The sequence below is a fragment of the Cervus elaphus genome, chromosome 19 (genome assembly GCF_910594005.1).
Source record: "Cervus elaphus chromosome 19, mCerEla1.1, whole genome shotgun sequence".
Classification (NCBI taxonomy): Eukaryota; Metazoa; Chordata; class Mammalia; order Artiodactyla; family Cervidae; genus Cervus; species Cervus elaphus.
Genome location: NC_057833.1, coordinates 31845278 through 31859617, shown reverse-complemented (window position 1 = coordinate 31859617; position 14340 = coordinate 31845278). Strand labels below are relative to the sequence as shown.

The window sequence follows — 14340 nt, the reverse complement described above, 5'->3', positions numbered from 1 at the left end:
TTTCCACTGTTTCCCCATCTTTTTGCCATGAAGTGATGGGACTGGATGCCATGATCTTAGTTTTCTGAATGTTGAGCTTTAAGCCAACTTTTCACTCTCCTCTTTCACTTTCATCACAAGGCTCTTTCGTTCTTCTTCACTTTCTGCCATAAGGGTGGTGTCATCTGCATATCTGAGGTTATTGATATTTCTCCCAGCAATCTTGATTCCAGCTTGTGCTTCCTCTAGCCCAGCGTTTCTCATGACGTACTCTGCATATAAGTTAAATAAGCAGGGTGACAATATACAGCCTTGATGTACTCCTTTTCCTATTTGGAACCAGTCTCTTGTTCATGTCCAGTTCTAAATGTTGCTTCCTGACCTGTGTATAGATTTCTCAAGAGGCAGGTCAGGTGGTCTGGTATTCCCATCTCGAAGAATTTTCCACAGTTTGTTGTGATCCATACAAAGGCTTTGGTGTTGTCAATAAAGCAGAAATAGATGTTTTTCTGGAACTCTCTTGCTTTTTCGATGATCCAGCAGATGTTGGCAATTTGACCTCTGGTTCCTCTGCCTTTTCTAAATTCAGCTTGAACATCTGGAAATTCACAGTTCACATACTGTTGAAGCCTGGCTTGGAGAATTTTGAGCATTACTTTGCCAGCATGTGAAATGAGTACAATTGTGCGGTAGTTTTAGCATCCTTTGGCATTGACTTTCTTTGGGATTGGAATGAAAACTGACCTTTTCCAGTCTGGTCGCCATTGCTGAGTTTTCCAAATTTGCTGGCATATTGAGTGCAGCACTTTCACAGCATCATCTTTTAGGATTTGAAATAGCTCAGCTGGAATTCCATCACCTCCACTAGCTTTGTTCATAGTGATGCTTCCTAAGGCCCACTTGACTTCGCATTCCAGAATGTCTGGCTCTAGGTGAGTGATCACACCATCATGATCATATGGGTCGTGAAGATCTTTTTTGTACAGTTCTTCTGTGTATTCTTGCCACCTCTTCTCCCCACTAGTTACTGCTAATTTGTTCTCTATATTTGTAAGTCCTCCTTTTTGTTTTATTCACTAGTTTGTTTTATTCTTTAGATTACACATAAAAGTGATATCCTACACTGTTTCTCTGACTTATTTCACTTAGCATGATACCATCCAAGTCCATCCATATTGGGCTTGCATCCATCCATTGCAAATGGCAAAATTTCATTCTTTTTTATGACTGAGTGGTATTCCATTATATGTGTATATGTGTGTGTGTATATTTTCTTTATGCATCATCTGTTGTCGGGCATTTAGATTGTTTTCATATCTTGGCAATTATAAATAATGCTGCTATGAACATTGGGGTACATGTATCTTTTTAAAATAGTGTTTTCAGGGGTTTTTTTTGGATAAATACTCAGGAATGGAATTGCTGAGTCAAGTGGTGTGTCTGTTTTTAGTTTTATTTTAATTTTATTCTTGGGGTATAGTTGATTTACAGTGTCCAGGTTAATTTCAGGTATACAGCAGACTGATTATCTTTCTGTCAGGTTGGTTTATTTCTCTCCCTCCGTTCTTATCTCATTGCAGCAAAAATTTAAATGGTAGACTAAACGGTTTAAAAACAACAGGCAAGTTACACCTCAGTTACAGCTCAAGCAGACAGAACTTTTATTAAACAGATACTCCATAGACATGGGAGCAGGCTGACCCCAGAGAAGTCAAAAGGTTTCCCTTTTTTATACTTCCCCTCTTGCCTGGAAAATCCCGTGGATGTTGGAGCCTGGTAGGCTGCAGTCCATGGGGTTGCTAAGAGTCGGACACGACTGCGCAACTTCACTTTTCTCTTCCTTTTGGTTCTGCCCAATGCCAAATAGGGCTTTAACCACCACCAGTCAGGAAAGGGAATGCAAATGGACATACTCAAGTCTGATTGACAGTTGCAGGCTATATAGCAACAGACTCTGTTGTGCATGTCTTCCTATAATTCAGTCTGTTGTTACCAGATGTATGTATGTATGGAACATTAATCAATCCTTAATGTCTTCCTAGCTGCCTAAGGTCACTTGAGTAAGCCCCTATGGTTAGTTTATATTCACTGTGTGCCTGAGGCTCCTTTGAGAACTTGGAAAAGTCTCTGTGGTTATTTTTGTAGGATATCTGTGAGCTCCCCTGGGCATGTCTGGGATGGGGTTTAAAGATTAGCTTGCATCCTTTTCACCCCTCATTGCTTATGCCTAACTTCCTACCTAACATATCCAATCATTTTAAAATTCTTTTCCCCTATAGGTTATTACAGAATAATGAGTAGAGATTCAGGTGCTATGCAGTAGGTCCTTGTTGAAGATCTATTTTATATATAGTACTGTGTATGTATTAATCCCAAACTCTTAATTTATCCCTCTCCTGTCATCTTTCTTGATTGGGAAGCATACTTTTTTTTTTTAAGTCTGTGAATCTTTTTCTGTTTAGTAAATAGGTTCATCTGTAATGATTTTTTTTTTTTTTGCCAAGCTGTCTGGCATGCAGGATCTTAATTCCCTCACCAGGGATTGAACCCATGTCCCCTGCAGTGGGTAGTCAGAGTCCTAACCACTGGACTACCAGGGGATTCCCTGTAATCATCTTTTTAGATTCCACATATCAGTGATATCATACAATATATTTCTTTCTCTGTCTGATTTACTTCACTTAGTATGATAATCTCTAATCTCTAGGTCCATTTTCGTTATGTCAGTGTTTGTTATGGATGAATAATACTCCACTGTATATATATGTACCATCCCTTCTTTATCCATTTATCTATTGATGGACATCTAGGTTGCCTCCATGTGTTGGCTATTGTGAATGGTGCTGCAGTGAACATTGACATACCTGTATCTTTTTAAAAATTTTTATGTATTTACTTTTGGCTGCACTGGGTCTTTGTTGCTGTCTGCAGGCTTTTTCTCTAGTTGTGGCGAGCAGGGGCTAATCTCTAGTTGCAGTGCATGGGCTTCTCATTGTGGTGGCTTCTCTTGTTGTGGAGCATATTGATAGCTTACGGTGAACGATGTCGGATTCGTGATCTCCGAAGAAGATTTAACTTCAGGACCAGGGACCAGGCCTGAGCACTCAAGAACTTTTGTGTAGCAGAGTTTTATTAAAGTATAAAAGGGGACAGGGAAAACTTCTGACATAGACATCAGAAAGGGGACAGAGGCTTAGTCTTTGCAAGGGAGCTTTATACCTTGTTACAATAAAAGGGTTTTACCAGACCCACTCCCACAGTATAAGATAACAGGATTAGAACTAACAATAGAAAGACCCACCCCTACAACATACATCTTAACAAGATTAGTCAGAAGGTTCTTGTTAAGGAGAAACATGTCCTTAAGCAAGATAACATTGTTATATTGACTAATACAAAGAAAGCAATGGAGAAAAAAAAAGTCCTTTTCTCCTCCTTGAGAGCCTCAGACCCCTTTCTCCTTCTCAAGGGCCCTGGACCTTTTCCTCCTCAAGGGCCCCAGACTACTTATCAAGTACCTAAAGATGAGCGTTGGGATTCTAATGAAATCTGACCTTTTCCAGCCCTGTGGCCACTGCTGAGTTTTCATTCCAATCCCAAAGAAAGGCAGTGCCAAAGAATGTTCAAACTACCATACAACTGCACTCATCTCACACGTTAGTAATGCTCAAAATTCTCCAAGGTAGGCTTCAACAGTACATGAACGGTGAACTTCCAGATGTTCAAGCTGGATTTAGAAAAGGCAGAAGAACCAGAGATCAAATTACCAACATCTGTTGGATCATCAAAGCAGCAAGAGAGTTCCAGAAAAACATCTATTTCTGCTTTATTGACTATGCCAAAGCCTTTGACTGTGTGGATCACAACAAACTGTGGAAAGTTCTTCAAGAGATGGGAATACCAGACCACCTGACCTGCCTCTTGAAAAATCTGTATATAGAACTGGACATGGAACAACAGACTGGTTCCAAATTGGGAAAGGAGTATGTCAGGGCTGTATATTGTCACCCTGCTTATTTAACTTATATGCAGAGTACATTGTGTGAAATGCTGGGCTGGATGAAGCACATGCTGGAAGCAAGATTGCTCGGAGAAATATCAATAACCTCAGCCATGTAGATGACACCACCCTTATGGCAGAAAGTGAAGAACTAAAGAGCCTCTTGATGAAAGTGAAAGAGGAGAGAGAAAAAGTTGGCTTAAAATTCAACATTCAGAAAACTAAGATCATGGCATCTGGTCCCATAACTTCATGGCAAATGGATGGCTAAACAATGGAAACAATGAGAGACTTTATTTTGGGGGGCTCCAAAATCACTGCACATGGTGTCTGCAGCCATGAAATTACAAGACTCTTGCTCCTTGGAAGGAAAGCTATGACCAACCTAGACAGCATGTTAAAAAGCAGAGACATTACTTTGCCAAGAAAGGTCTGTCTAGTCAAAGCTATGGTTTTCCAGTAGTCATGTATGGATATGTGAGTTGAACTATAAAGCTGAGCACTGAAGAATTGATGCTTTTGAACATCAATTGGAGAAGACTCTTGAGAGTCCCTTGGACTTCAAGGAGATTAAACCAGTCAATTGTAAAGGAAATCAGTCCTGAATATTCTTTGGAAGAACTGATGCTGAAGCTGAAACTCCAATACTTTGACCACCTGATGTGAAGAACTGACTGACTCATTTGAAAAGACCCTGATGCTGGGAAAGATTGAAGGCGTGAGGAGAAGGGGACGACAGAGGATGAGACAGTTGGATGACATCACTGACTCAATGGCCATGAGTTTGAATAAGCTCTGGGAGCTGATGATGGACTGGGAAGCCTGGTGTGCCGCAGTCCGTGGGGTGGCAGAGAGTCGGACATGACTGAGTGACTGAACTGAACTGAAGGATGAGCTCCCTCAATAGGGTGCACAAGCTTCAGTAGTTGCTGCACGCAGGCTCAGTCATTGTGGCACACGGCCTTAGTTACCTCTTGGCATGTAGAATCTTCCCAGAGAAGGGACTGAACCCATGTCCCCTGCAGCAGTGGGTGAATTCTTAACCGCTGAACCATCAGGGAAGTCCGTGCATGTATCTTTTTGAATTACAATTTTCTCTGGATATGTGTCCAGGAGTGGAATGCTGGATTATTTGCTAGTTCTATTTTTAGTTTTTTAAGGAACCTCCATACTGTTTTTTATGATGGCTTTACCAGTTTTTATTCTCACCAACAGTGTAGGAGGGTTCCCTTTTCTCTACACCCACGTCAGCGTTCACTGATTGTGGACTTTTGGATGATGGTCTTTCTTAACTCGTGTGAGGTGATATCTCATTTTAGTTTTGATTTGCATTTCTCTAAAAATTATTGTACAACAAATGAGGCAAGAATATACAGTAGAGAAATGACAGTCTCTTCAATAAGTGGTGCTGGGAAGACTTGAACAGCTCCATGGAAAAGAATGAAATCAGAACATTCTCTAACACAAGTGGGACCTAATTAAATTTAAAAGTTGTGTACAGCAAAAGAAGCCATAAACAAAACCAAAGACAACCCACTGCATGGGAGAAAATACGTATAAAGCAGTCAACATGGGATTAATCTCCAAATTATATAAAGTGCTCTTATAGCTCAATATCAAAGAAATAAACAACCTGTGCAAATGGGGAAAGATCTAAATAGAGATTTCTCCAAAGAAGACAGAGAGATGGCTAAAAGGCACATGGTAAGATGGTCAACATTGCTAATTATTAGAGAAATGCAAATTACAACTACAGTGAGGTATTATCTCATAACAGTCAGAATGGCCATCATCAAAGACAACAAATGCTATAGAAGTTATGGAGAAAAGGGAACCCTTCTACACTGTTGGTGGGAATGTAAATGCTCCATAAATATCAGTTCAGTCCATTTGATCTAATGTGTCATTTAAGGCCTCTTTTTCCTTATTGATTCTCTGTCTGGATGACCTGTCCATTGCTGTAATTGAGGCGTTAAAGTTCCCAATGATTATTGTGTTACTGTCAACTTTTCCTCTTATGACTGTTAGCATATTTGGCTTATTTGTTGAAGTTTTCCTATGTTGGTTGCATTTATATTTACAATTATTGTATCTTCTCCTTGGATTGATCCCCTGATCATTATGTAGTGTCTTTCTTTGTCTCTTGTAACAGTCTTTATTTTAAAGTCATTTTCTCTGACTTAAATATAATACATGATACCATAATACTCCTGCAAGAGAGCATGGGCAAAATGTTCTCTGACATAAATCATACCAGTGTTTTCTTAGGTCAGTCTCCTAAGGCAATAGAAATAAAACCAAAAACAAACAGATGAGATGTAAACATAATTGCCATATCACCCACCAAGTCTACTTTTAGTTGTATGCCCAGGAGAATTGGGCATACACATCACACACAAAAACCTGTATATGAATAATCACAGCATCATTAATCATAAAACTACAAAATAGAAACAGCATAAATGTCCATCCAGTAAATTAATGGATAAACAAAATGTAGTATATTCATACAATGAAATATTACTCAGCCATAGAAAGGAATGAAATACTGACATGTGGTACGACATGAATGAACCTTCAGAACATTACATTTAAATGAAGGAAGCCAGACACATGAAAGTCATATATTGTATGACTCCATTTGTGTGCGATGTCCTGAATGGGCAAATCCATTAGAGAGTAAATTAGTGATCACCTGGCGGTGGGGGAAGAGGGAATTGGAAGGTATAGGGTTTCTTTTTTCAGGCGTGATGGAAATGTTCTATATTTAGGTAGTGGTGATGGTTGCCCAACATTGTCAAGATGCTAACCAATCCAGCTGCACACATTAAAATGATTAAAGTGGTTATTTTTATATTATGTGAATTTTCTCAATAAACCTTTTAAAAATAAAGATTGGGTACTACACTAAGGAGCATATTTCAAATCTACATTTCCAATGTAAACCTTATTTTAAATCATATCTAGGGGTTTCCATGTCTAAATGTATAATCATCTTTATTTCAGGATGCTAGGAAAGCATGTAATGATGCAACACTTGTTCAGGTAAAGTTTTCTTCCTCAGTTTCTTTTACTAATTTGCATGAAATAGCTTGACAATGATGCAAATGACAGATTCTATTTATTAGTAATTAATTGAAAGCAAAATGAGATCTCTATTAAAAAGGCTTTGTAATTTGTCAGATGCTGTTCAAGAGCCTTTTAAAACATACTTGTGAAAATGAAAGTCTGTGAAAAAGTAAATATTATAAAATATGTAGATTCATATAACATGTTTCTTTTTAGGTAGCTTCTGCTTCTTTTTGATATGCCCTGATTAAGTTTTTTCTTTATATAAACTATTAGGAAAGTTTCATTAATTAAAATTGCTCATTTTTATTAAGGATATTTTATGTGCTATCTAAATAAAAAATTGGCTTTCTTTAAATAATTAAAATTATAAATATTTTACTATTTGATCATCTATTAACTTTTTATTTGTGGCTGTTTTTTTACTAAGGTTGGAAGGTATGTCTGTTTTTTTACTTATTAGTCTATAGAAGACGTTCTTATTGGAAGGTGTACAAATAAATCACACTTTTTCTTGAGCATCATAGGAATTATATTAAAATATCTTCAGTAACTGTCCATTTATTTTATGTCTACTTTATTGCCAATTAATTGTTTCTGCTTTATTTTTTGAGCTGTGTCTAAGCTAAAGAATAACATTCTCATCACTTCCTAAAGATCACGTCAAATATGGATTCCGTGGGTCGAATACAGATGCGAACGAGACGTACGCTGAGGGGTCACCTAGCTAAAATCTATGCTATGCACTGGGGATACGATTCAAGGTTTGTACCTGCCATTTTCAAACTGCCTGCAAAATTGTTTTGTTGACTCATCACTTGCATTTTCCATTAGAAACAACCTATTTCTATGAAGTGTTTGAAAAAAATGCATCTAATATGACTGCTTTGCTTTTAATGAAAATATTCATTGACATTTTAAAGTTTAGAAACCTTTAATATGGAAAAGAAATTTACCTCTCAGAAATACCCTTTATCAAATGATTTAGGAAAAGTGTTTAGGATTTCTTTTCTTTGCAACCGGGTATTATACTTTGTTTTTTAACATGTCAGGGTAGCTTTATTGCATAATAAACATTGAAATTTCAGGTAATAAGGAAATATTTGTTGAATACTGCTGTGTACAAGTTACCAGATATTGCTATAATTTATTCATTACCTAAATTCATGAAGAATGGAATTACAAAAAGACATTTTCATTGAATACTTCTTTTATTCCCCAGCCACACCCTACAAGTGTGTGTGTAGTGAGAGTGCATGCACGTACACACACAGCCGCCGTCTGGATTGCAGTTGAATGGTTGGTTGTGACTTGTTCACAGGGTTACAGTATGGTCTGTGCTTTTTCCAGAGAATCTGACAATACTACACAGTGTCTGACCCTGCTTCCGTAATGGTTGACTTGTTCCTTTGATTTGGTCCCTCTAATTGGGAAAATTTCTTAACTAAAAAATTATTTGGGGGGACTTTCCTGGTGGTCCAGTGGCTAAGACTCTGCACTGCCAATGCAGAGGGCCCAGGTCCGATCCCTGATTAGGGAAGTAGATCCCACATGCTGCAGCTAAGAGCTCTCATGCCACAACTAAAGAGCTTGCATGCCGCAACAAAAATCAAAGATCCCCTGTGCCACAGCTAAGACCTGGTGTAGCCAAATAAGTACAAATTTTAAAAATTAATTTTAAAAAATTTCTTTATTTATTATGATCATTGGCTGTGCTGGGCTTTGTTGCTGCATGGGCTCTTCTCCAGTTGTGGTGAGCGGGGGCTTCTCTTCATTGCAGTGCGGGGGCTTCTCGTTGCAGAGCACAGGCTCTGGGGCATGGAGGCTTCAGTAGTTGCAGCTCTCAGGCTCTGGAGCACAAGCTCGGCAGTTGTGCACAGGCTTAGTTGCTCTGTGGCCTGTGGAATGTTCCCTGATCAGGGATCGAACCCATGTCTGCTGCACTGACAGGTGGATTCTTGACCACTGAGCCACCGGGGAAGCCCAACCAATTAATTTTTAATAGATGTTGCACATTTTTTTCTCTTCTTCCAGGAGAATCCAAAAATGTTGCTACCTGTTGCTAATGGTTCCCACATCTCAGTGTAAATAGGATTCTTGAATACAGTAAAATAGAACTTGTGCCTCTTCGGAGGGGATAAACGAAAGTATATAACTGACAACCAACGTAAAGCTAGGCCAAATGTTTTTTTTTTCCTAGGCCAAATTTTTTCTTAAATTTAACATAAGCAGTAATCTAACCATTGAGATAGCAAATACATAACTCAAAATACAATCATTTGAAAATGTTAATGGTTCTTACTTAAAATTTCCTCAAGACTGTTAATCTTCACAGAACACGACGTGTCAGCAAAGCACTTGTCTCACCTGTCTTTCTGCTCATTCTGATTATCAACCTGTTACTTAAGTTTTTTCTCAACTCAGTGCTGATGATACCAGTTGTTTTTAAAAAAGCTTTAGTTCCATCCCATACTCTGTGGTTATATCTGCCCTTTCATGAAACTTACAGTGATTACTACATAAGAACCTCATAACGGTATTTACCTGTAGTGAAGGGAAATGGGTGGCTGAGTGATAGGAACACAGAGGTGATTCTTTTCACTGTGTATCTATCCTTTTGTATCTTTTGAATTTATCCCGTAGTGAAAAATAAAATCCCAAAAGAAAACAAAAAATTCAGTGGCCTGTAACTTCAGTCAAGAGTTCCTAGTTAGCCTGGCAGACAGAGCCTTCTGCTGTTTAAGCCCAGTCTGCTTTTCCCAACTGTTTTTTCCATTTCTTATGAAGTCTGTGTAACTGGGAAATTCACAGATCTTGAAACACCCATTGTATTTTTCCACCTCTTGCCATGGAACTTGCCCTCTTTATAGAATACAGATTTCTCCAGCTTTCAAAATTCCATTTTTTCAAGATGTGTTTTCTTTTGCCAGACTACTTGAGTAACTTAGTTATGTGTCCCTCATTTGTTTTCCTATGGCCTTTATTTTATACTACTCCTCTGACTATTTTCACTTACCTCATTTATTTTAGTAAACATCCTATCTCCACCAGATGCTAGAGGCCCCAAGGGTAGGAGGTATCGCCTGTGTTGTGCCGTTAACACAGCGTTTCCGTCACAGGCTCTCAGTTGATATTTTTAGATTGAATGAAACATGGTTGTTAGACTTACATGTACTCCTTTGTCATTATATTTAAGTCAGTACGTACTAAACCAGTCAACTAAGAGCTACCAAAATCGTGACTATTACCTAGAATGTTGTCACCATGAAAAAGCTGAATCATAACCAGAGACATTTTTAGTAAAATCTCTAAAAAATTTTAATGTTGACAATTTTTGGCATGCAGAATATATATTTTTTAAGTTGAGAATGTTTCCTGGTATCAAGTTTTTTATTAGAAAAATAATATTTGTCTTTTCTGAACTGTTCTACATTAATGCAATGCATAATTAATTTAAACTACTTTTTTCCTCTAAGTGTCACATTATTTTTGTGTTTGCTCCTCTAGGCTACTAGTCAGTGCTTCCCAAGATGGAAAATTAATTATTTGGGATAGCTATACAACAAATAAGGTAGAATTTTTTTAATCATCCTCTTATATAACCTTTTATTTGGTTTGATAAACCAATTCTTTCCTTTATTCTATTACTTCAGGCTTATAATTTCTTCCTGGGATAAATTTATTCCATTAATTTTTACTTAGGTCCTCTCTTTAGGCTTAGCATTTGCTTTTAATATTTAGCCCTTTATTCCCAAAGACAACTCTAGGAATACAGTTCAATGTGTCTTGAATCCCATATTTCATACGCAAATATTAAAAGATAGCGTGCATCAGTTTTATATATAAATGATTTTTGTGAAGTTCCCATTTCCTAATGTGACAGTGACCTTATAGTTTTTATTTTTAGTTGTGGATAAGCTGGAATGCTAGGCATTGATTTGTGTTTCTGGGCTGTTCAGAAGATTCAATAGGTTGGAGGCAGATTACAACTTGTTTATATCCCTTGGTGGTAAAAACTAGTGAGTTCTTCTAATATGTCTCCTGGAAAGAATTCCTGATGTAGAGGTGTTGAGTGGTAGTGGAAAAGCTCCAAGAAAATGCTCACAAGTCAAATGTTTTCCACTTATACCACTGTCTCCATTAAAGATTTAGAAGTACTATTTTGTGAAGCAAACAGTAATTTCAGCCTGGTTGAGAATTAAAAAGCTAGCTAGGATAGATTTATAATATAACAGTTTTATTAGTTTTTTGGTGTCAGTCAATGACTTTCAGCTATATTTTTCTAAAATGAAAAATACTCTTTTGGGTTAAGTAAGAGCATAGTAATCACACAATATGTTGATTCTGTGTCTGGGCCATTTAGCCTTGATGTTCCCATTCACATTAAACTGTGCTACCTGATTTGCGAATGCTTGGTGTTGGGTAATAAGACATCAGGCATGGTGTGAATAGATCAGTGCAAACTATTACCATTGTTCAAGCCCAGAATACGAGTTATTAGAACAACATAGTTCTTCATGGAAGGACCATTCTATTCAACTCCAATTCTTGTATTCAGTGTTCTGTTGTAGGAAATTCCTCTTTTGAACACTACTGCAAAAAGCCAAGAATTATATTAAGTTTTTTTTTTAACATTTTATACTTAATATTTCAAACAGCTCTATTAGTGTTGAAACATTCTGTGTCTTTGTTCTTCCTAAAAGAATACTTTCTGAAAAGAACTATTCTGAAAAGAAGTAAATCCAAATGATTTGCAATATGTAGAAAATATAACGGGCATTTTAGTGTGCGTTGTGGTTTTCTTTATTCAGTTTCTCAGTTCATTGTATTCTTTATTTTACTTGCTTATTTTTAAGATATATTTAAGTTTTAGTAATATCTGCTTCACCGTAAATAGGTTTGAAAAATCAATGACTTTTGTAATCTTAGTTTTTATGTTGTGTTTGTTCTGCAGATGCATGCTATCCCTTTGAGGTCTTCCTGGGTGATGACTTGTGCTTATGCTCCCTCTGGTAATTACGTTGCTTGTGGAGGGCTGGACAACATCTGCTCTATATATAACTTAAAAACCAGAGAGGGGAATGTGAGAGTGAGCCGAGAGTTACCGGGTCACACAGGTGAGCTTCGCTACATACTGTCCTGTCCTCCCAAATTTGACTTCTCTGAAGATGAAGGAGAAAGAGGGACAAAAGGGGCTCAACTGACCAAAGGATTCATGTTCAAGTGAGAATGGAAATTACTGTGAATCTGAGAAGCATTGACTTTTTATAATTATACAAATGATGACTCTACTTCTGTTTTTCTTTTAAAAATAGTATTGCTTTGTAGAAATTACTGCAAAAATTCAAACAATAATGAATACAGAAAGCAAATATGATTTTTCTGTATTCTCTGCAAACCTATAACAATTATGGTATTTGGATGCTTCATTAGGTAATTGAAAGTTTGTATCAAGCTACATTTATGAAGTATTTTTCCACTGTGTAATAATGCATTGCTTTATTAGTGTACACACCATAGTTCATCAGTATAGTATTTGGTTAGCAGTGTTCATAGGAATTTGTTGCCACTTACCAGGTTTCAGCCTCTCTGAATTCTTGGAAGTACTGTTTGGCTATGCTTTTTATAAAATCTCTATAATGGTATTTCTCCTGCTATTTCCATATTTTGAACAACTGGTGAATTCTGAGCATTCGGATCCACTTTTTTTTTTTCTAATCCACCTTTTTAATGAAGCTTTCACTGAGGTTTTTAAAGTATTTCTCCAAGGTACTTAACCCAATCTGCTATAGATAATAGATAATATTTGTGTTAAGGAGTATCCTTCTCTTAGGTAATTGTAGTAGGTGGAAGGGACTGTGTCTTTTACTCAAGTTTGTAACTTTTAGAGTCATTGATATAGTGAATACCTAAGAGAGGGTTTGTTGGTAAAATAAAGTTGCAGGCAGCATAGAATTGGAAGTTATTAAAAGTAGAACTAAAAAAAAAAGTAGAACTATAGATTTTACTAACAAACACTTGTTGCCCAGGTATTATATTTTTAAAATACATATTACTATTTTGTATGGTAACTGAATTAATCAGTGATAACCTAACATTTGTTATCTCTATGCTCTAGGCTACTTGTCCTGCTGTCGGTTTTTAGATGATAGCCAAATAGTTACAAGTTCAGGAGACACAACGTGGTAAGTTTATTCCAGAAGATTACTAATTTGAGGTTGAGCGTGGTAGTAGGAACTAATGTAAGAGGGGAGAACAGTCATTAATTATTTCTGTCTGTTTTTTACCATAGTGCTTTATGGGACATTGAAACTGCCCAGCAGACCACTGCCTTCACTGGGCATTCTGGAGATGTGATGAGTCTTTCTCTGAGTCCTGACATGAGGACTTTTGTTTCTGGTGCTTGTGATGCCTCTTCAAAATTATGGGATATTCGAGATGGAATGTGCAGACAGTCTTTCACTGGGCACGTGTCGGATATTAATGCTGTCAGTGTAAGTGAACAGCATTTCTAAGGAAAGTTTATTGTGCGTATAAAGTCTTGAACTCCATAGTATGATTTTAACAACAAATTCCCTTTAAGGATTCCATAAATAAAGTGCTCTTAACAACATGTAATCCCCAAATAATAAAAGTTTGATTTTTTTTTTAATGGAAAGGTTTTAATAGGCCTAAGTCTTCATTTGCAGGGGAACAGGAATAAGTTTAATTTCTAGATTTACAGGGCAAGATAATCTTGAACAAAAAAAGTGGATCCAGAGTATCAGCTCTGTTCAGAGGAGAACAGTATCCTGTTTCTCCACAGTCAGGGGAACAACCCCAAGAGAGAGCAGTCAGAAAGACAGAGGTGACTGTTTACTGTAGAGAGCATAGCTTTTGAAATCCGCCAAACCCTGGATTGAATCTTAGTAATCTGGGAATCAGCTGTGTGAGACCAGGGGGGCTACTTAACCTCTGTGAGCCACACATTCCTTGGTAGGAATAATGCTACCGTGGTGTGGAAACTAAATGAAACGAGATGGATGCTCAGTAAATAGTATAAATTATTTATAAGCTCCTTCATATTAAGGAAAAAATAATTCAGACATGTAGCCACAAATAGATTAAGCCAGATAATAACTCCGTATATATGAAAGTAAATAGACATACGTGTATAAATTAAAGCCAAAAGGCATTTTGAATGACAATCAAAATGGTTTATCAGTCAGGATTGAGGGGAGGGGTATTAGAAAGTGGGATACTCCTTGACTTAGGTAAATTATACTATGCAGATCAGATGTCAGAATGTATAC

The 14340-nt window shown here is 37.2% G+C and overlaps 1 protein-coding gene across 1 annotated transcript in view; it reads left to right on the top strand.

Moving 5' to 3' along the window:
• Nucleotides 1–14340, top strand: part of GNB4 (G protein subunit beta 4) — a 67813-nt gene that overhangs the window by 41288 nt on the left and 12185 nt on the right. Inside the window, exons 3-8 of the mRNA XM_043875404.1 lie at nucleotides 6986–7024; nucleotides 7706–7812; nucleotides 10556–10619; nucleotides 12003–12165; nucleotides 13167–13233; nucleotides 13341–13542. Coding sequence (XP_043731339.1) covers nucleotides 6986–7024; nucleotides 7706–7812; nucleotides 10556–10619; nucleotides 12003–12165; nucleotides 13167–13233; nucleotides 13341–13542 — 642 coding nt within the window. The remainder of the gene's footprint in view (nucleotides 1–6985; nucleotides 7025–7705; nucleotides 7813–10555; nucleotides 10620–12002; nucleotides 12166–13166; nucleotides 13234–13340; nucleotides 13543–14340) is intronic.